The sequence below is a fragment of the Oncorhynchus masou genome, chromosome 28 (genome assembly GCF_036934945.1).
Source record: "Oncorhynchus masou masou isolate Uvic2021 chromosome 28, UVic_Omas_1.1, whole genome shotgun sequence".
NCBI lineage: Eukaryota > Metazoa > Chordata > Actinopteri > Salmoniformes > Salmonidae > Oncorhynchus > Oncorhynchus masou.
The window spans coordinates 43,782,499-43,805,054 of NC_088239.1; the positions used below are offsets into that span (position 1 = coordinate 43,782,499).

Below are 22,556 nucleotides of genomic sequence, written 5' to 3' on the forward strand. Positions count from 1 at the left end.
TTAGATTAGACTATAAAACCAGCTCCTCCAGTCGACCAGTCCCATGGCATGTATTGGTGGGCATCTACAGGACACAATACACTGTATAATACAAGCAGGGATAGTGCAAATAAGAGAAGCGCAGATCTTACCACCAGTCAGCTGTTTGCTATGGTAAGTATTGTTTTGGATTTAGAGCGTTTTTACACACGTTTTTGGGGGTCATTATTCAAACAAATGATTTATTCTTAATTGTCAGCCTAATGATATGAATTCTGATGTTATCTGGTTCTCAGGAGATCCTGGAGGCGAGGGCGGCGCAAATTGCGCAACGATGGATAACTGACATTTTTACGCGGGTCCACACCACCTGCGACGTTCCCGAACACGCAGTTTTTGGACCATGTGAGCTGAATCACACCTCTGTTTATGACAGCATCGCCTTCATCGCTCTCAAGTCTATGGACAGAAGATCGGCACCATACATTTTAAGGGTGAGAACATGCACTTAAATCCATGCGCCCTAAACAAATGTGTTCCAAACCATTGCCTGGGGGCAGTTTCTCATGCCCGAATAAATGTCTAAAATGCATCGAAACTTTCAGTTGGCAAAATGCTGTGCTTGACATGTTTTTGTAAGACTGGTTTCTATTTGGCAACACAGGTGGACACCTCAGCGCACAAAATGCCCACTGACGGCCCGATGTGGCTGCGGCTCATCCAGTCAGCCCGGAGCAGCGAGGAACAGAACCTAGAGGCCTATGTGAAGAACGGACAACTGTTCTTTAGAGCCCTCAGGACGATCCAGACGGATGAGGAGCTTTTGGTGTGGTATGGGAAAGACCTTGCCAAGCTTCTTCTACTGAACCCACTGCAGATGCAAAGCAAAGGTATACATACTCTATGAATGTGTATTACAATATATAGATATATATTATTCATAGCCATTTTTATGATTTAACTATTGACTCCAATTGAATATTAAACATTAAAACTAGATTTCCTCAATATGTTTGTACAATTCAAAGAGTATTGGCAAAGGTTTATGTCATGCAATATTGGCAGAATAATGTGATATTAATCCATATTCATCTTTATAACCAGGTGCTGGTCCATACACATGTATAAACTGCAACCAGGGCTTTGAGTCTGAGTTCCCCTTCCTGGCACATTGGAGATTCCTTTGCACACAGAGACAACCAAACAGCCACACCACCAAACCTGGTCAAGACGACACCAACCATGTGAAACCTGACTCCCTTCCCGTTTCTGCCTTCAAACTGAGCCATCCAGAGACAAGTTCACAGGATGGAAAACCTGCAACAGACTTCCACAATCTAGCCAGGGATATGGAGAATAACAGTAATAAGACAGGCTTGTCTTGTACCAGGTGGGCACGGAGCACCCTCAAAAGGAAACACACGGAGGAGAGTTGGAATGGCCCACAGCCTCTAATCATAAAGCAGGAACCACTTGAGAGAGGTTACTGTACTTTGAACTTGAACCAACAACCTAGCCCGGTCACCTGTCACCTGCCCACCAATATAATAAGGAGCACCGTTACTAAAGACAGAACCGCTCAACTAAAACCACAACTGAAGACCTCAGGGCCAGAAGACATCAGATCCAACCCACAGAACCAGAGCATTCAGCCCGGAAGTGGCCCAGCAGTGGAGCAGAGTGACTCAAAGAAGAAGACTCTGAAAGACACTCTGTCTCGATCTCCATCCCGCTCTGAGGAAACCTCCACTGACTCTCCTCCTGTCACCTCTGCCTTCAACCAGGTCTCTGTCTCGGAGAACAGGAGAAGTGCCTTCTCCCAGCCCCCACGCTCTGTTCCACTTCCCCAGACTACCCCCCTGCCTGAGAGGGCTAAAATCTCCATTACCACCCCCTCTACTGCCCTCCACAGACCTGTGCTGGTCCAGGGTGTTTTGAAACAGAGGCACCCTCTCTATAGCCCAGCAGCTCTCTGGCCCTGGACCCCAGGGAGACCCCTGCAGGTTCCGATCCCCCCCTCCTCGGTGCTCCTGTCCCCTTCCGTCTCACAACTCTCGCCCCACTGCCTGCCGGCTCAGAACTGGTGTGCCAAATGCAACATTTCCTTCCGCCTGACTTCAGACCTGGTGCAGCATATGAGGTCTCACCACAAGAGGACGCTTGATGCCACAGGATCTGCGTGTGGGGTGAAACAACAGCATCACAGGGAGAGGGAAGAGAGGCTCAAGTGTTCCATCTGCAGCGAGGTCTTCAGACAACGTCATCACCTTGCACGTCACTTGACCTCTCATACACGAGTTCAGATAATTAGTAAGGTATAATATTCATATTGATAAAGATACTAATGGGGAACTAATTCAACACATTAAATAACTATTATGTAATTATTATAATGTACATTAACAATGCAATTACATTTTATTTGAAACATGTATGAGTCTGCTTACATGTAAAGCATTATTTTTCCCTTTTAGAAATAGTTTAGATTTTCCTCTCAATTCAGTCAAATGTGACATTTTTAGTATGCTATTTTTTTCTTTTTTTTTACAATAAATTATTTTTTTTTTTTACAATATTAGAATATTTTCGGCGTGGATGTGACTTGATTGTAAAGCTTAGTTGTGAACACTAGATGGCACTAGAGAGAAATTTAGAGGGACAGAACAAACAAAAAAACACCTTTAAATGTTCTTTATTTTCTTTTAAAATAAAAAATATACCTCTTATTTCACATAAGAACTTAACGTAGAGTACCCTGATAAGTAGCACATTGGGATGGGCAAACAATAAACAATAAACACATATACACGATAAAAAAAGAAATAGTAAAAAAAGAATAGAATACATTAACATAAAACATTTATAAAAAGTAATAGCTGTAAGGTAAACCAACGCATGACAAAATGTTTAAAAAAAAATAGAGTTAACTATTCACCGCTGGGTATTCAGTCATATCCATATTCCTTTCACCAAAGATGAGATGAGTTTTGAGGTTTTGTTTTTTGTATCTTTAAAGATTCATCACATACATGTAAGTAATTCATTCCTAACATATGCAAAACACACTATTTATTCAGAACAATAACAGAAAAGAAATAGCTTACATTCTAAGAAGACGGAGCAAGCCAACCAGCAACAAGCTCATTTACACTATAGAAAGACTGCTTCAGAAGAGCATAGAAAATGATCGGTAACCATGACGACCCATTGGTATAAAATAAGAACTGTAAATACTGTGTGGGTAGACAAGTTACAAATGAATCATCTTCAGTTCTTCAGCCATAGAGGGAGGCATCCTTTCTCTGAGTGCTTTGAACAGTTCTTCCTCCGCACTTTCGAGTGCCCGTCGACCATGAGCCTCTTTAGCTGGGCTATAATAATCCCCCAGACCAGTGTCCCCACTCATGACCGTCACTCACCGATGCTCTCTATGCAAAAGGGATGACCTGCAACATAGGACACATAATACAATGTTTTGAAATACAAACAGTGCACCATGTATCAGCACAAAATCCACACCAGGAACCGACTTGCCTAGTTAAATAAAGGTTCAGAATCCAAGTGTAAAGTTAGGTAAAAAAATAAAGTCAAGTTACACACCTGAGAGACCTGCGACTGTCCTTCTCCATGTGGTTCTCAGGACCTTCGCTCTCATAGGAGGCCAAATGCAGCTCTGCAGAAGAGACCAAAAAAAACATGACTATCCCCGAAGCCAATGCTATAAGATACAGTACTGATTATAGTAGGTTTTGCACTTTCATAGGAGAGTGGACTTTCATCATCCGTTCATATTCTGTATCCTTTACTTAGACAGTACAGAATTTGAAAGGGAGGAGATTACAGCAGGAACTGTGGACAACAAACCCTGGTATCTGTGGGGAGTACACACGTGCAAACAGCCAGGGTCACGTGTGGGTACCATTAGACCACAGGCACTGCACATTTCGTACTGTTCTAAATAATTGACACGTTAAACGTAATGTATCTGTGGACAACACTCACCATCCTCGGTGAAGACTGGCGTGGTGACGAGGTACTGGAGAATCTTCCTGTCTCTCTCGAAGGGACATGTCACCTGACGCCACACCAGGAACTCACTGACTTGCTTCGCCAAATCCCACAGTTTCTATAGAGAAACAGGAAATGAAAATTCATTGAAATTAAAAATAAATCGACAACCATGTGTTTTTCACCTGCTACTTAAACACTAAAGGACAATTTCTTCGACCCAGGTTGTTCTAGTCTGAAAAGCTATTTCAATGGAGATTCACCACTGAACATGCTTCTTGGTCGAGGGAAACCAGTTCATACAGTAATAGTCTTGTCATGATTAGCAATAATGCATGTACTGTACATTACTCAGACTCACTTCAAAGTTGACATGACCGTTGGATAGCCGGCTGGCACATCCTTCATTGAGGAAGTAGATGTCCTTGATGAGAAGGCTGAAGAATGGAATGACTATCTTCTCCTGGTTGCTGTGTGCTGTGATGGATCTCTGGGTGGCTCCTCGCAGCGCAGTACGGTAGTTGCTGAAGTTACTGGAGGGGTCCATTTGGTGCTCCAGTATGTCAAACTTGTCTGTGTTGACTTTGCTCCAAGTCTTCTTCAGCCGAGACACAGGACTCATGTTCATCCCGGCTGTGGAGAGAGGAGAGCAGGGGTTAGGGATCCATTTCATTTCAAACTAACCGAAATTCCAATTCTAAGCATTCTATTGTAGAATTGAAAAAGAAGAGAAAAAAACATTCTAGAGCCCTGTCTTGTAACTTACTGATGATGGCCATGAGTGAGTTGAAGTTGCCGATGTTGAAGCATTCTCTGGCCACGTCTATGAAGAACTCCAAGGCCCGAGCTCTATGCTTCTTCTTTACTGGCTGGAAGGAAGAAAAACACAAAACCATTGGAACTGTGTGAGAAGGAAAGAATAACAGAAACAAGGGAGAGAGGGAAATAAGGTCGACGGAGAGAGAATTACAGTAGACGGGGAGAGAGAGACAGAGGCAGAGAGAGAAAGCGGGAGACAGAAAGTGAGAAAGAAGGAGAGCACTCACCATACAGATTTCAGTGGCCACCAGGTAGCTGAGTCTGTTGAACCAAGCTACATATGCCTCCAGGTTAGTGGTCTTGCGTTTTCTAAAGAAACTCTGAGGGGAAAGACAGGTCAAGGTTACTTCAATAAAATAAAAAAAATGATTGTCTAGTATGATATCCATGATGGATATGTTGGTGGAGCATTTCAATTAGTTCTGTTTCCTTTCTTGTAAACTATATCTGTGCTAGAGTTGTTTCTCCCAGTCTGTTCATGACTAGTTGTTGTGATGTACTCTGTTGATAATTCTTAATGGACTTACACAATGAAGTCAGCCACAACCCATTCAGTAGCCTCACCATAATTACTGACAGAAGGTTTCTTATGTAACCAGTGGAAGGTAGAGGACAATGTTATGTGGAAGGTGTTGGACAATGTTATGAGGAAGGTAGTGGACAATGTTATGTGGAAGGTAGTGGACAATGTTATGTGGCAGGAAGTGGACAATGTTATGCGGAAGGTAGTGGACAATGTTATGTGGAAGGTGTTGGACAATGTTATATGGCATGTAGTGGACAATGTTATATGGAAGGTAGTGGACACTTATGTGGACGGTAGTGGACACTGTTATATGGCATGTAGTGGACAATGTTATGTGGAAGGTTGTGGACAATGTTATATGGAAGGTAGTGGACAATGTTATGTGGAAGGTAGTGGACAATGTTATATGGAAGGTAGTGGACAATGTTATGTGGAAGGTAGTGGACAATGTTATGTGGAAGGTAGTGGACAATGTTATGTGGAAGGTAGTGGACAATGTTATGTGGAAGGTGGTGGACAATGTTATGTGGAAGGTTGTGGACAATGTTATATGGAAGGTAGTGGACAATGTTATGTGGAAGGTAGAGGACAATGTTATGTGGAAGGTGGTGGACAATGTTATATGGAAGGTAGTGGACAATGTTATGTGGAAGGTAGTGGACAATGTTATATGGAAGGTAGTGGACAATGTTATGTGGAAGGTAGTGGACAATGTTATGTGGAAGGTGGTGGACAATGTTATGTGGAAGGTTGTGGACAATGTTATATGGAAGGTAGTGGACAATGTTATGTGGAAGGTAGAGGACAATGTTATGTGGAAGGTGTTGGACAATGTTATATGGAAGGTAGTGGACAATGTTATATGGAAGGTAGAGGACAATGTTATGTGGAAGGTGGTGGACAATGTTATGTGGAAGGTGGTGGACAATGTTATGTGGAAGGTAGTGGACAATGTTATGTTGCCTACCTTATGGTTGTCCAGGGGATCTTTCACACCAAAGGCTTGGATGAACTCTTCTGGTCCGATAAAACTCAATCTGTCCTAGAATTGGAAACGTAAGAATTCTATGAAGCAAATATTTCTAAAGCAATACTGTATTTCTAACAGTACGGTACTTTAATTGATCGATCACGGGTACTTCTAAATCAACACTAAATTCTAATGAATTTAGTGTTGAACCGGTCATTCAGTTTGAACCTCTCCGAACACCAACATATTATGAATATAGTATAAAGTACGGTCTACAGTATGTGCTCTCCTCACCAGTTCAATGTGCGTGAGCTGCTGGGCGAGAATAAAAGCATCGTCACTGATGCTCAGTACGTCACTCCTTTGTCCGTTGTGCTGTTTGGTCTTCAGAGCAGCGGGTCTCTCGGCTGCGGAGGCATTGAGTGTGGCGATAGCCTCCTCATACTGACCCAGGGCCGCCAACCTTCGGATTAACCGCTGAGTCATCTGCTGCATGGCCCTCCACGAGTACTGATGTAAAACAAGATCGAGCGAGAGATCAATCTATGCATTGTATACAAGTGAATAGTTTATTTCCACACATTTTTCACAGGTTTTTTTTCTCCATCAAAAATGATTGCTTATGGGTACCTTCATGTGTGTGTAAAATATGACAATTTATAGATTTTAGTGTGTGAAATGTGTATGTGTATGAAAATGATTTTTTTTTTTGCAAAATGCAATATATCCATTTTTTATGTTCATGTCCTGTATATTTGACTGTGATCTGTGGTTGTCTCACCTACCTATCTTAAGATGAATGCACTAACTGTAAGTCACTCTGGATAAGAGAATCTGCTAAATGACTCAAATGGCAAATGTAAATGGTTTCACCTACAAAATCTCATACTACTCATTTTAAATATTGATGTCACAAATGTATCATTTGAAAATGTAGTTATTTGATACATTTAATGTAGTTATTTGATACTTGTTACTTATTTCTCTGCGAGTGAGGGGGATATATAGCAAAAAACATGATTATTTGTCTATCTGAAATGAAACCATCAAGCGATAGATTTTAAACAAATACATTTATGTCATTGAACCCATGCCATGATTGGATAGTGAAAAAACACACCAATCACTTTCATAATTTCTTTTAAACAATAAAAGCTCATTTACCCACCTTTCTGAAAATGGATATATAGCGTTTTGGAAACAATCTTTTTAAGTACTGATATTAGAAAACATCAAGAGAGAGAGAAACCCATATCAAGGTATATTTGTGTCTGTGCTACCATAACGAGGAGGGCGCTGAGTTCATTATCGAAGTCTGCAACTTGTGAACTTGTTGTGGGTGTGTATTCTCACCTCCTATGCCATCCACGCCGATATAAAACATATGAGCCATCTAACAGGCAACACATATTATGACGTAACGACAAGTGAACATAATAACACACCTAATGAAAAGACTAACAGCACAAGGCAACATGAACTCAGCGCCCTGTAGCTCAATATGTGATAAATAAAGGTGTCTGATGTCAAACGCAACCATAGCTGGTCAAATGAAATGTCTGGTGCCATGTCGACTGTCATCTCTAATGAGTCAGTCAGAGGTTATACAAGGGTACTGACCTCATCTCCTCTGGCCAGATGATGGCTCATCTCTTTCAGGCAGCGCATCATCCTCTCATCTCTGAAGTCATAGGGAAATGTCTCCGTCCACTCTGTCAGCAGCTGCACGATCTTTGGAGCGACGTCTCGTATTCTGATCTAAAGACAGCAAGGAGAAAGACATGCCAGTGTTAGACAGACTGTAAAGAGGGGGTGTCCACTCCTTGTTTTTTAGAACTAGTGTGTGTGTGTGTGTGTGTGTGTGTGTGTGTGTGTGTGTGTGTGTGTGGGTGCATCTCTGTTTGTGTGTGTGTGTGTGTGTGAGTGGGTGGGTGGGTGCATCTGTGTGTGTGTGTGTGTGTGTGTGTGTGTGTGTGTGTGTGTGTGTGTGTGTGTGTGTGTGTGTGTGTGTGTGTGTGTGTGTGTGTGTGTGTGTGTGTGTGTGTGTGTGTGTGTGTGTGTGTGGGTGCGTCTCTGTTTGTGTGTGTGTGTGTGGGATGGGTGGGAGGGTGGGTGCACTCTGTTTGTGTGTGTGTGTGTGTGTGTGTGTGGATGGGTGGGTGGGAGGGTGGGTGCACTCTGTGTGTGTGTGTGTGTGGATGGGTGGGTGGGTGCACTCTGTTTGTGTGTGTGTGTGTGTGTGTGTGTGTGGATGGGTGGGAGGGTGGGTGCACTCTGTTTGTGTGTGTGTGTGTGTGTGTGGATGGGTGGGAGGGTGGGTGCACTCTGTTTGTGTGTGTGTGTGTGTGTGTGTGGATGGGTGGGAGGGTGGGTGCACTCTGTGTGTGTGTGTGTGTGTGTGGATGGGTGGGAGGGTGGGTGCACTCTGTTTGTGTGTGTGTGTGTGTGGATGGGTGGGAGGGTGGGTGCACTCTGTGTGTGTGTGTGTTAGCTACCTTATCAAGCAGCAGGTCTCCAGATCTATGCTGCTCCACACACAGGTGACACACCCGAGACATGAGCTCATACGGGTTGAGGAAGAGGCGGGAACTCAGCAGGAAGGTGAAGACGTACGACCTCTGATGGAGAACAAGAAAAAAGATAGTTAACATCAACTCATGTTGTCGTCAACCCAACACCAACCCAGCACAATATGGCACATTTCCCGCTGTTCAATGGTCATTTCAGTTAATGATACATACATTCTGAGTGAGTCTACCCATTTGTTCTTCAAGAATATAACGCATGGACAAAGTACACAACCCGAAATATAACTGTAGCCTATTTGGCATAACAGCTTGTATTACTCCCTTGTTTATGTTTCTGTTGTTGTCACATTGTCATTGTCCCCCTGAGAGAGCATTTTGGACCAGAGATATCAACAGACGTCAGAGTAGTAGTCCACTGTACAGTATACACATTTGTTCTTGAAGAATATAACAGTTAAGCCTTATGTGCTTAATTGTCTTCCCCTTTCATAACCCCCAAAATGTTTTTATGATTCCATTGTTTATGTTTTTGTTGGACTAGAGATAAGACTCACGTCAGGGTAGTAGTCTACTGTGGGAACTAAGTGTTGTATTAGGGCCTCCAGGGAGCCTGAAACAAGACTGTTGTCATGGTAGCACATGTCCCCGTAGCTCGCTTCCATGGGCTGGTGGTATTTGTGGAGATTGTCGTTGTTGTTGTAAGGGCTGGGGCTGAACTTGCCAGCGTATGGTGTTGTGGGAGGCATGTTGACCTGTTAAAGAGATTTCAAATATAAAAACAACGTCAAATCTTTGTTCTTCCCTTAAACGCATAACTAAACACTTTATTTTTCATGGTTTCAACTGAATGTTATTTCCCCCAAGAAAGAGAGAGTGTGTGTGTGCGCGCATGTGCACACTTGTGTTTATGTGTGTGTAACAGGGAGAAAATATATATTTTTTTAATTGAATAATTTATGTAATGACTACTGGCAGTGTGTGATAAGTTACCCTAATGTTGTTTACCCACTAGTGCTGATTCTAACTCTACACCATGCTGGTATAAGCCTGACTATGCCACTGTCTCATGTCCTTACTACTGCTGATTCTACTACATTCTGGTATAAGCCTGTTTATGCCACTGTCTCATTTTCCCCCTATCCTGGCACATCCCTTTCCTCTCCCTGCTGACTTCCTTAAAACTGTTAAGAGATTAAAGGTACTTTATTCTTTAGTCTGGACAGACAGAGAGGCCACATTAATGATGGTGACCTGCTACAACAGGAGCTGATGATCTACCCCGCGATAGACGTTTTCAAGCAATCACCAACCAGCATTACTACAATTACCCCCCCCACTAAAGCCTTCTATATTTGAATGAAAGTGACATTCTCTGACTGACCGACAGGCTGACACGACACCACAGCGTGACGGGGGGATGAAAATGGATCATAAGGGTTAAGTGGAAACAGATAAGAACCTCATCTATCTGATAGAGAAGCAACTATACCAGAGTTATGAAATAAAGCAGCTATACTATGCTGTATCCATCTTGGATATATAAGGGTGGATGCTGTTTACAAGACGGAAGGAATAATAAACCTCATGTCCCGCCCTGTTTTGCCTGTTCCATAGCCTAGAAAAAAAAGAACTGAACATCTAATAGAGAAGCAAATACGGTCATAAAATAAGATGGGTGTTGTTTCTAAGAAATCTCATTCCCACACATATCCCACCCTGTTTGTCTGTTCCCCAGTCTACTGTAACCATCTAACTGTAGCCCAGACAGGGTAAACACAGCCCAACCCACACCCCCTGGCACAGTTTATTACTCTTGACTCATGCACTCTTATTATGAGAATAGAACTCTGCTGGGTTGAACCACACTCAGTCATAACACTGGTGAGTAATGAAGGCTAATGCATGCCAGACAAGTAGTTATATAGGCCATGCTGCAGACTAGAGCAAAAACAATAACACAGTTAAAGTCTATTTAAAGTTTCACATCACATTAAATTATATCCAATATGAGTGTCTGGGATTGCTAAAGGTGATTATGGAAATATGTTGTTGGTAAAAGTTAAGATCTGTCATCATTAAGTAAAGTTTAAGATCTGCCATCATTAAATTGTTTTTGCCTTCAGTCAAAGCGCAACCCTCAAAGCCCTGTCATTTATAGGTCAAATGCATTACATAACACTTTTGTTTTGAAAGTTTCACATTCCCAGAATGTTTCCTTGTTACAAATAATCAGGCTCACAGTGAACATACAGATCTTAACATACAGTTCGCTACAGTAGAGAAATAATCCTGCAGCAACAGGAAATGTGAATTATTATGTGGATTATAATTCATTAACATTTTTACAATTTTCGTTAGGGCATTTTAAAGTGGAAATTACAAACTTTAGAAGCCGTTATAAACCATGAATACACTACAAATTCACAGAAACAAAAAAAGAGTGATCAAATTAAGATCCTACATCTGTATTGTGATCAACTTACCACAACTGGGGGAAAAAAAACGAATTGTAAACAGTATAAACACTATTTGTATCTAATAAAAAGATTCCACGTTTTTGGAAAATAAAAGCAGATGAAAGACAATAATCCTTCAAAAAATTATCCTTGGAAATAAGTGCAAAATGCACACAAATAATAACGATCAGTGTTTTCGGAACATGAAATTCCTATTCGTAAAGTCCATCCATTGTGTCTGCACGATCCTTTGAATGAGAAGTCATTAGAAACCGCGACCACGACCAGCCGTATTCAAATGACTTGCAGAAAGCCGCGAAACACAACCTATAAGAGGCTTAGAGGCGGATACTTCTTCATGGAAGTAAGCCAATCACAGGGAAGGACCTGAAAAATCAAAATGTTAGAGCAATCTCATTGGTCAGTTTTCCGTCCATCGATTGTCTTTGAATGACATTGGATCATACTGTTCCATGATAATATTTTGTGAAGAAGGAAAAGGAAAATCTAATACGCTAGAGAAAGTGTAAGGCATATGGCCAGGATGCTTGCACTCCAACGGCGGTGGTACAACAGACTGTGTGAAACGTATGTCTAAATTAGGAGAAAACATTGCAAACTTTGCAGCTTTTATATTTCAAAATACATTAAAGTAAGAATTTAAAAAACTGTACAGTCATATGCAATTAAAACACATGTTGGGACCAAGCGACAATCTCACAATTTCGACAAGTGTAACTGATTATTAGTAACAATTTATAATAAAAGTATAAACTCTATATAAACTATTAATTAACCATTTCTAAACTAATTTTAGACCCTATTCATTTTACTAAAGTATCAGTAATAAAAAAGAAAAAAGGTAGAGCAATTGGATATAAATCAATTAAAATGCCAAATGAGCAATATATACCATGGCCAATGAAAGTTCATGAATGGAACTTCAGAAACAAACATGCATTCATGTTTCCTGTTAGCTACAGGTGTTTTAGTACCAGTGATGCACTTCGGTGAACAGTGGGTGAGTTCTCTTATGTAACAGTCATATTACATAAACAGTATTTGATGATATACAGAGAATAGAGAGTGGGCCCCCCAGGTTGTGGGTGGTATTCATTTACAGCAGTACGTACCCCTCTCAATCATAGTCTTACTCACATCATTGTCCATGCAGGAATATCCAACGCCTGCGACGCCTATAGGCTACATTCTCTCATTATACTGCACCCACACCCACGCCAGCCACCTGACAGCGCTGCTCGCTGGGGATGGCTTCCAGCTAGGCTTGAGCTTGGCGAAGGCCCTGGTGGAGTCTTTTAGATTGGATTCCTCCCACGGTGCTAGGGCACAGGGGCCCACTGCTTCCCTCACAGAGTGGCAGCGCAAGCGGACTGACACACAAACACAAACAGACACACACACGCATGTACACAGGCACACACTGCCCAACACACACACACACACACACACTGACAGCATAAGCTAGCGGACCGACTCCTGCCTGCCATAAACACTTAGCTTGAACTTCCACCCACACACCCCTCTCTAACCACTCAGCTGAAACCCAGGCAGGACTCATGGCGCTCCAGAATGGACCTTTATTCTATTCCTGATGACGCTTGATGTTGAGTTATGTGATAATGAAGAGGACGGGAGAGAGAGATGTTGTTCACTGTGTTGAGTTAGTTTAAAATAAAACCCGAGTGGTTGTTTACTTTGTTTAGCACACAAGACGGTGGTGTTTTGTTGTGTTATAAGTCTAATCTCATTCGATTTTACACTCATATCAGTAGCACCATCTAATGCATTACTATTTACCTCTGTCAACCTAACGCCATGGCACGGCGGTACCAATATAACACCAACTCTCATCGCATTGTTCATTTTTACGACATTGTGTTATTAACCTTATGGCCTGATAACATGTGTACAACATTCTTATTGGGTGGAATTGTGAGGGGGAAAAAAATCATGAGCTCACCAAACATATGGGTAGGGTGGCGTTGGTGTGTTATTGTCTAAGTGAGATTACAGACGGACCGCTGTGTGAGATCAGAGGAGAGACTGGCTGAGGGAGAGGAGGGTAAGAGGGGAGAGAGGGTGGGGACAGGGTAATATGGGGAGGGGTGACTATCTGACGCACAGACCTTCCAGTAAGTCCTATAGTCTCCCGTTATGAGTCAGCAGCTGCCATGATGGCTCCCCTTTGACCCGACTGGGTCCAACATCGGGACATTCTCTGTTAGACAACTTAGACTTAACGACCCCGCAAAGTATTCTGTCTGCAGCCACTGTCGGAGGGCAACACTATGGATTACAGTCCCATACACACACGCACGCACGCACACAGCACTATGGAAGATCACAGTCACAGAGCTCTTTGTGTCTCAGAGTGATGCCGGACAGTTACTAGCTGGATCGTAGCCAGGAGTTAGACACTCTTTTGGTGGAGTCTGGAGTTGTTTATATGCCCCTACACCGCGCCCCTTCCTCCACCCTCTGTTTTCCTCCTCGGTCTGTTTTCAATGAGGACTTCTGGTAAAATGGAAAAGTGCCAGTGGAGGTCACCGTTTACTGATCAGGAAATGGGGGAAATCATGCACCCCCACTTCCATGTTCCATGTCCGTTGGAGAATATTATGATACATAAACAAGAGGATAGCTGTGTTTCATTGGAAATGTGTGTGAGCCTAACCCGCAAGCCATGTCTCTGTTTGGAGATGGCCCAATGGGAACATCTGTGCTTGATGAGGTATGCAATTCAAAGGCCATTTGAAGGTGATTTTACTGTACTGTGATTTACTACAATTTACTGAAAACTATGCATATGTTGCAGATGTGTTTCTACTAGTTTTAGTGATCTTGGCACCCAGAACCAAAGCTTGCGTGCACGTTGTGCAGCTCCTTAAGAGACCATCGTTTAAGTGGAAAATGCCTTGTATTTTGTATCCATCCCCAACAAACTATCATTGTGTTCTTTTATTAAACCAGGGCCAGTCTGTAGGCGTTGTACAATGGGGTTTTGTTGAAGTATGTTTACTCCAGTGGCAAGGCGTGTTTGTACACCATGCTATTGTTTCACAACATGTGCTGTTTTCTTTTCTCTGTGTGCTGGGTAGAAAGTAATTGGGCTAAAAGTGTTTTTCAGGCAAGGCCAGGGCTTTGCTGCAGGTGCATGGTTAGACCCGGAGGAGGGGGAGGCATTTGAACGGGACACAAACAGGAAATGGTGTGTTCTCTGCAGGCTTGTTGTGGGACACTCTGGACTCACTGCCTGTGTCTGAAATTGGACCTTAAATAGTACCATTTCAGATATACCCATGGCCCTCACTATAGTTAATCTTCAGTCTGAGAAGTTCAGTGAGCCAGTCCGCCAAGTTAACCATTCTGTTTACTGAAGTGTGTGTGTGGGTGTGTGTGTGCGCGCACGTGTGTGATGATTTGGATTCATTCTATTATTATAGTGTCATGCATCTTCAAGGATGCACAGCACACATGGGCTTATTATAAGGGCACAAGGCGAGACCCAAATGCAGACACAGGAGGCAGATGGTTGAGCTCCGATATTTATTATACCAGAAGGGGTAGGCAAAAAGGCAGGTCGGGGACAGGCGAGAGTTCATAAACCAGGCCCGAGTCCAAGCAGTACCAGGGGATAGGCAGGCTCGAGGTCAGAACAGGCAGAGTGGTCAGGCAGGCGGATTCGGCGTCAGGGCAGGCAAGGGTCAAAACCAGGAGGGCTAGGAAAAAACAGAGACTGGGAAAAATAGGAGCTAGGAGAAAACGCTGGTTGACTTGGCAAAACAAGACGCACTGGCACAGGGAGACAGGAAACACAGGGATAAATACGCCAGGGACTAATGGGGATAACAGGAGACACCTGGAGGTGGGTGGTGACAATCAATTAATCAATTGCCTTTAAATTGTTTAACTTGGGTCAAACATTTCGGGTAGCCTTCCACAAGCTTCCCACAATAGGTTGGTGGAATTTTGGCCAATTCCTCCTAACAGAGCTGGTGTAACTGAGTCAGGTTTGTAGGCCTCCTTGCTTCAGTTCTGCCCACAAACTTTGTATGGGATTGAGGTCAGGGTTTTGTGATGGCCACTCCAATACCTTGACTGTTGTCCTTAAGCCATTTTGGAGGTATGCTTGGGGTCATTGTCCATTTGGAAGACCCATTTGCGACCAAGCTTTAACTTCCTGACTGACGTGGCTTCAATATATCCACATAATTCACCTCCCTCCATGATGCCATCTATTTTGAGAAACGCACCAGTCCCTCCTGCAGCAAAGCACCCCCACAACATGATGCTGCCACCCCCGTGCTTCACGGTTGGGATGGTGTTCTTCAGCTTGCAAACCTCCCCCTTTTCCTCCAAACATAATGATGGTCATTATGACCAGAGGAAATTTCTCCAAAAAGTACGATCTTTGTCCCCATGTGCAGTTGCAAACCATAGTCTTGTTTTTTTATGGCGGTCTTACTGAGCGGCCTTACAGGTTATGTCGATATAGGACTCGTTTTACTGTGGACATAGATACTTTGTACCTGTTTCCTCCGGCATCTTCACAATGTCCTTTGCTGTTGTTCTGGGATTGATTGCACTTTTTGCACCAAAGTACGTTCATCTCTAGGTGCCCGAACACACCTCCACCCTGAGCGGTATGACACCGGCGTGGTCCCATGGTGTTTATACTTGTGTACTATTGTTTGTACAGATGAACGTGGTACATTCAGGCGTTTAGAAATTGCTCCCAAGGATGAACAGACTTGTGGAGGTCTACATTTTTTTCTTCTGAGGTCTTGGCTGATTTCTTTTGATTTTCCCATGATGTGAAGCAAAGAGGCACTGAGTTTGAAGGTAGGCCTTGAAATACATCCACAGGTACACCTCCAATTGACTCAAATTATGTCAATTAGCCTATCAGAAGCTTCTAAAGCCATGACATAATTTTCTGGAATTTTTCAAGCTGTTTATAGGCACAGTCAACTTAGTGTATGCCATCTTCTGACCCACTGGAATTGTGATACAGTGAATTATAAGTGAAATAATCTGTCTGTAAACAATTGTTGGAAAAATGACTTGTGTCATGCACAAAGTAGATGTCCTAACGGACTTGCCAAAACTATAGTTTGTTAACAAGAAATTTGTGGAGTGGTTGAAAAAACGAGTTTTAATGACTTTGATGATGAGTTTTAATGACTCCAACATAAGTATATGTAAACTTCCGACTTCAACTGCATATGGTTCTGGATCATAACTGTTTTTGATCAGGTTATATATACAGTGGGAGAACAAGTATTTGATACCCTGCCGATTTTGCAAGTTTTCCTACTTACAAAGCATGTAGAGGTCTGTAATTTTTATCATAGGTACACTTCAACTGTGCGTGATGGAATCTAAAACAAAAATCCAGAAAATCACATTGTATGATGTTTAAGTAATTAATTTCCATTTTATTGCATGACATAAGTATTTGACACATCAGAAAAGCAGAACTTAATATTTGGTACAGAAACCTTTGTTTGCAATTACAGAGATCATATGTTTCCTGTAGTCCTTGACCAGGTTTGACCACACTGCAGCAGGGATTTTGGCCCACTCCTCCATACAGACCTTCTCCAGATCCTTCAGGTTTCGGGGCTGTCGCTGGGCAATACGGACTTTTCTATTGGGTTCAGGTCTGGAGACTGGCTCGGCCACTCCAGGACTTTGAGGTGCTTCTTACGGAGCCACTCCTTAGTTGCCCTGGCTGTGTGTTTCGGGTCGTTGTCATGCTGGAAGACCCAGCCACGACCCATCTTCAATGCTCTGAGGGAAGGAGGTTGTTGGCCAAGATCTCGCGATACATGGCCCCATCCATCCTCCCCTCAATACGGTGCAGTCGCCCTGTCTCCTTTGCAGAAAAACATCCCCAAAGAATGATGTTTCCACCTCCATGCTTCACGGTTGGGATGGTGTTCTTGGGGTTGTACTCATCCTTCTTCTTCCTCCAAACATGGCGAGTGGAGTTTAGACCAAAAAGCTCTATTTTTGTCTCATCAGACCACATGACCTTCTCCCATTCCTCCTCTGGATCACCCAGATGGTCATTGGCAAACGTCAGACAGGCCTGGACATGCGCTGGCTTGAGCAGGGGGACCTTGCGTGCGCTGCAGGATTTTAATCCATGACGGCGTAACGTGTTACTAATGGTTTCCTTTGAGACTGTGGTCCCAGCTCTCTTCAGGTCATTGACCAGGTCCTGTCGTGTAGTTCTGGGCTGATCCATCACCTTCCTCATGATCATTGATGCCCCACGAGGTGAGATCTTGCATGGAGCCCCAGACCGAGGGTGATTGACCGTCATCTTGAACTTCTTCCATTTTCTACTAATTGCGCCAACAGTTGCTGCCTTCTCACCAAGCTGCTTGCCTATTGTCCTGTAGCCCATCCCAGCCTTGTGCAGGTCTACAATTTAACCCTGATGTCCTTACACAGCTCTCTTGTCTTGGCCAGTGTGGAGAGGTTGGAGTCTGTTTGATTTAGTGTGTGGACAGGTGTCTTTTATACAGGTAATGAGTTCAAACAGGTGCAGTTAATACAGGTGATGAGTGGAGAACTGGAGGGCTTCTTAAAGAAAAACTAACATGTCTGTGAGAGCCGGAATTCTTACTGGTTGGTAGGTGATCAAATACTTATGTCATGCAATAAAATGCTAATTAATTACTTAAAAATCATACAATGTGATTTTCTGGATTTTTGTTTTAGATTCCGTCTCTCACAGTTGAAGTGTACCTATGATAAAAATTACAGACCTCTACATGCTTTGTAAGTAGGAAAACCTGCAAAATCGGCAGTGTATCAAATACTTGTTCTCCCCACTGTATATATGTGTGTGTGGGTCTCATGTATTAGTCTGGTGACTTGTCCTGATTTGGACATAAATGGGGTGGGAACAGAGCGTACAGCTGAACGGGAAAGAGAAGGGGGGATGGGGAGGAGGAGGGAGGGAGTGTTCAGGAAGAAGAGGAAACTAGAAGAGAACACCCTAGACATAACTGTTCCCACAGACCCCCTCCTCTTTCGTCCATCCCCAACAAGAGAGGCGGTTTGGACTGGTCTGGTTCAACAATGAGTGCATCACAGCACGTCACAACAAATAATGCATCTTGCCTAGCCACAGCAAACATTGCCTGTGGGACAAGAATGTTTTTAGGACAGTTTGTTTTTGGAGGGGACTTGGCCACTTTTGCATATTTAGTCCAATTTCTGTCAATTTACTAAACAGTTGAGTTCCTAAATGATCCTAATTGTGGTTTTAATGATACCACTGTACTTTGCCTTCAGATTATAAATAGCCTTATCCCAGTTTTGTTTATACTTTTGCCAACTCCATTGCCATCATTGTCAAGACAAACACTTGGCATGACGAGTGACAAAGAGTGGGCATGACGGCTCAAACAGACGGGCATTTCGGCTATCTGCCTCCTGGTTTCAGACAGAATGATTGCTATCAAGCATTAGTTACCATGTCTTTATTTACCCTACAAATCAATATTATTGTCATCCTCTAACCCTGCTAGGACTGCCTGTGTGTGTTGGGCAATGGACAGTTACTTCTCTTAGTGCTTTAGGCAGTTGTCAAGGTACACGGTACCCTATGCTAATTCAGTTAAATCAGCAACACAGTGAGAAATCATTCAATATGGCTTGAATAGGTACTTACTGTTCTGGAGGAGAGGAGAGCGTCACGCACTCGCTTACATAAGACCTCCTGTTCATACTGTAGCCTTCCGCCCGAATGGAACATGAAATCCAGATTTTACTGGACACTCATCATACCCTCAGCCCCCTGATTCACTACTCACCAGGCGTATGGTGTGTCGGCCTTAACAAGAACCAGTGCAACCTAACATACTGAGATAGACAGACACAATGAATGACCTAATGGAATAGAGTTGACGGAGAATCTCATGTGATTCCATAAGGAGTTCTATGAACTCGTTTTCGTGTTTGGTAGGGATTCTGCCCAAAGGGAACACGAAATCCAGATCTCACGAGACACTCATCATACCTTCAGACCCTGACTCACCAGGCTGTGGCATTGTGTAGGCCGCAATAAGCACCCGTGCCGACGAGCTGAGGTATACAGAGATAGACCGCCACAGTGAAGTAGTGAGCACAATACTTGTTAAACTGTACTTACACAAGTAATTACACAGTAGTAAAGGCATTGTAATGTAAAGCGTTATCCATCTTACTGTATGGCGCTAAATAATTGTGTAATAACATAGTAATAACTATGATAATTACTAGTATAGTAACCAGTAACAAGAAAAACAATGACCTGGTTATTACCATGTTGTTACCCAATTATTCAGAGCCATGAATAAGTGCTACCAAAATATCTAACGGAATAGAGTTGATGGATAATCAAATACGCATTTTTTTTTATAAAACAAATCTTTGGAAGGAGTTCTTATAACTTTGACACCGTTTTGGTGTGTTCTGTGCTTAAAAATGAAACACGTTCAGCTGGGCTGACCCAAGCAGCACATTGTTTGTGCCCTGGATGAAATGCTTTCCAATAGCCATAATTCGTTTCTCATTGTTTGGGTTGAGGTATGTGGAGGAGGAATGTTATGAATAGTGGAATGAGGGGTTGAAGGCAGTGCCTCTCTGGGACTGTTTTCCTTTTAGGTCTTTAACAATGTATCCAACCTAAGAAAGTGGAAATGGGGCCAAATGGTTGGAACATTAGTAAGCGCAGCCGCTGTTGTCAGCCATTGTGCTTAGTGGCCCTGTCAGATGCATCAAAGTGACGCTTGAGAACGTAAGCAAAGCACTCTTCAAGTCACGACATAAACAGATCACTTCAGCGCTGTTAACGTTGAAAGCGGAGTTTGAAAACAGAGTGTTCAAGTGGAAATCTCTCGTCCACTTTGGCAATACTTTTTTTTAACACCCCACTCTTCCCCCATCCTTCCTTCCTCATCTTTCCTTCCCCTGTCCCTCCATGTCACTCTTCAGCTGAAGTGCTGATCTTAGGGAAATGGAATCAATCTGTCTATATGGGTGTGCACCATGTGTAAGTGTTCTGGACAACGTAAAAGCAGTTGCGTTTGTAGGGGCCAGGGGAACATTTTGATGTGAGAAAAACCACACACAGTGAAGGGTTTGAATAAATATTGTAGTTGGAGAAGTCCCAATTAGAGAGTTATAGTAGGCTGGGTATCCACTCTGTTGGCTCCCCCCCACAGTGGCTACGTCCCGCCATTTGGGGGACACACAGTGTTTTCTCACTAAGCCACAAAGGGCAGGGCCCCCCTCCCTCCTACCCTCCTCTGCCACCCTCTCTGGTTACGCCACATACGTACCACACTGCCACAGTGCACTATGGACATCAGTGGGATTAGATGAATCCACCACAGACTCCCTCCATTCCCGTCTGAGGGACTAGTGAAGCACCTCTCTGCCGGAGACATGCATGGAAACAGACAGAATGGGGCCTCCAGGGCTTTGATTACTAATCCCTCCTGATCAGAGGTCCACACTCACTCAACACACTAACTTAACCTGCTCTAGAGCTGCAGGCAGGCAGTTAGGCAGAAAGAGCAGAAAGAGCAGAAAGGCAGGCAGTCAGAGAGAGCATTGCTGAGAGAACAGGCAGGCAGGCAGTCAGAGCAGGGTGGGCAAGCAGGCAAGCAGGGATTTATAGAGCGCCATGCATTTGAGTGATCTGGTCTAGTGAGAGACAACACACAACCGGGAGAGAATCAGCTCGGCTCATCCGCTCACGCCAGATAAAGCACCAAGCAGCCCCCTCTCTCCACCCACCTTCCATCTCCTAACTCTCTTTATTCTAGCGTAAGACAAAGCAGTTGTGACTCAGACCCATTGCAAACAGAGTTTAAGTTAGTTAGACTAGAGAGATCTAATAACTAGAGACGTCCTCTATAAAGGGTGCCAGCTGGTCTCAGCATCACATAGCGTGAAGGGAGGAGGGGAGACAAAAGGGGAGATCAAATGTCAAAAGAATTCCAATGAGCACCCGGAATCTTCGAGTAGGGCTTCTCGGCTCGCTGTTCCCATTGAGAGATTTCCAGATCTCTACGGGAAGCTCTTACATTACAACAACTCAAGCACTGCATAAAGTACAGACCCCAAAAATGGGTCATTTTAAACTATTTCAACAGAAGAGTACAAGAACTCAAATATAGCATTGCAACAAAGTGCAGGCCAGACGGTTGTCTGTAAAGACAGAAAGATTGCTGATCTTAAACAACTTTCAGCTGCGTTTAAATGTCTTCGTGTTTTCCTCTGCTCCTCCGGAGTTGCGTAATCACAGTTCTTTAAAGGCCTCTCATCCACCACACATTCTTTATGGTATAAAACGCTGCCTGCAGGCTGGAAAACCCCCAGACTGAGTGGTTCTGTGGCACTGTAGCACTTAGCTCTGGCCTCAGCTCAGTGCAACAGTCAGGGGTGTCTTATGCAATCTCTTAGCCTACGCGAACGGCCACAAATAGTGTCTGCTATGCACTCACAGCCGTATGATTTCCCCCACATTTACATAGACATTTGCATTGCATCGATCTGGAGAGGCTTTATTTTCAGGTGATAGATTATGAACTTTCATTCATCCACACACACCCATGAATAGAGCTGTTACTGTATCAGAGGTTGAATGTAGGTCATTGTGTAGGATAACTTTCCTTTTTCATAAAGCCACTTGGCTACATCCGTTCCAATACAATACATCTGAATTCATGTGAACGTGAAGTCTTTATGTTGCGCTGCCACAGTACAGTACCCCAACCTGACAGTTGGCTCTCAGCCAGCCAAATTACATTAGCTTACTGTCTAACTGCATCCATGTTTATGTTCAACTTCGCCAACATTCCTCTCTCTCCTGCCACAGCTTAAGGACTAATACGGTGTTGACTGTGGAGGGAACACTTGGTCTATAACGGACACACACTGGTCTCTCTCTCTATCACAGGATACAGCTGAGGCCTGCCTTACGTTGTGTTAAGTTTGAATAAGTCAACGGTCGCGCTGGTCTTAACCTCCTGTGCAGTGCAGTGGCCTGTTTAAGCGGTTCTCTCCCAAGCTCTCGTTTTGAAATGTACCAGGCTACTTTGAGTCAACACAAATTAAAATGCCCCTCTGTTACAAACCACAAACTTGTTTAAGACTATTATTATGGGATTTAAATAGATTTTCTCCCCAAATCTACTGTTGTTTTGTATGTCCCTAAATTGTATAATAGCTCAAAACATCAA

At 43.3% G+C, this 22,556-nt stretch overlaps 2 protein-coding genes across 3 annotated transcripts; one reads left to right on the forward strand and one right to left on the reverse strand.

The window, feature by feature from the left end:
- The first annotated feature begins 257 nt into the window (after positions 1 to 257).
- Positions 258 to 2,300, forward strand: LOC135516990 (PR domain zinc finger protein 8-like). The gene is made up of 3 exons (XM_064941037.1): positions 258 to 473; positions 644 to 869; positions 1,084 to 2,300. The coding sequence occupies exons 1-3, from the start codon at positions 258 to 260 to the stop codon at positions 2,298 to 2,300; spliced, it is 1,659 nt and encodes a 552-aa protein (XP_064797109.1).
- Positions 2,301 to 2,655: 355 nt separating this feature from the next.
- LOC135517631 (ras-GEF domain-containing family member 1B-B-like) lies at positions 2,656 to 19,053 on the reverse strand. 2 transcript variants are annotated; one of them, XM_064942121.1, is made up of 12 exons: positions 18,998 to 19,053; positions 9,385 to 9,582; positions 8,798 to 8,920; positions 7,923 to 8,060; positions 6,597 to 6,812; positions 6,300 to 6,374; positions 5,034 to 5,126; positions 4,754 to 4,856; positions 4,349 to 4,620; positions 3,982 to 4,105; positions 3,580 to 3,652; positions 2,656 to 3,425 (listed from the first exon to the last, which is right to left on the reverse strand). In XM_064942121.1, exons 2-12 carry the CDS (start codon positions 9,574 to 9,576, stop codon positions 3,395 to 3,397), a joined length of 1,440 nt encoding a protein of 479 aa, XP_064798193.1. In that variant the 5' UTR covers positions 9,577 to 9,582; positions 18,998 to 19,053; the 3' UTR covers positions 2,656 to 3,394. The 2 variants fall into 2 exon arrangements, with proteins under 2 accessions (XP_064798193.1, XP_064798191.1); XM_064942119.1 differs by lacking the exon at positions 18,998 to 19,053 and adding an exon at positions 11,314 to 11,577.
- Positions 19,054 to 22,556: the final 3,503 nt, after the last annotated feature.

Coding starts and splice junctions, on each gene's coding strand:
- LOC135516990 (XM_064941037.1), top strand. CDS start 258: ATGTTATCTGGTTCTCAGGAGATCCTGGAGGCGAGGGCGGCGCAAATT. Junction 474..643: donor CGGCACCATACATTTTAAGG/GTGAGAACATGC, acceptor TTGGCAACACAG/GTGGACACCTCAGCGCACAA. Junction 870..1,083: donor ACTGCAGATGCAAAGCAAAG/GTATACATACTC, acceptor CTTTATAACCAG/GTGCTGGTCCATACACATGT.
- LOC135517631 (XM_064942121.1), bottom strand. CDS start 9,576: ATGCCTCCCACAACACCATACGCTGGCAAGTTCAGCCCCAGCCCTTAC. Junction 6,375..6,596: donor AGCTCACGCACATTGAACTG/GTGAGGAGAGCA, acceptor TTCCAATTCTAG/GACAGATTGAGTTTTATCGG. Junction 5,127..6,299: donor ATCCCCTGGACAACCATAAG/GTAGGCAACATA, acceptor CTTTCCCCTCAG/AGTTTCTTTAGAAAACGCAA.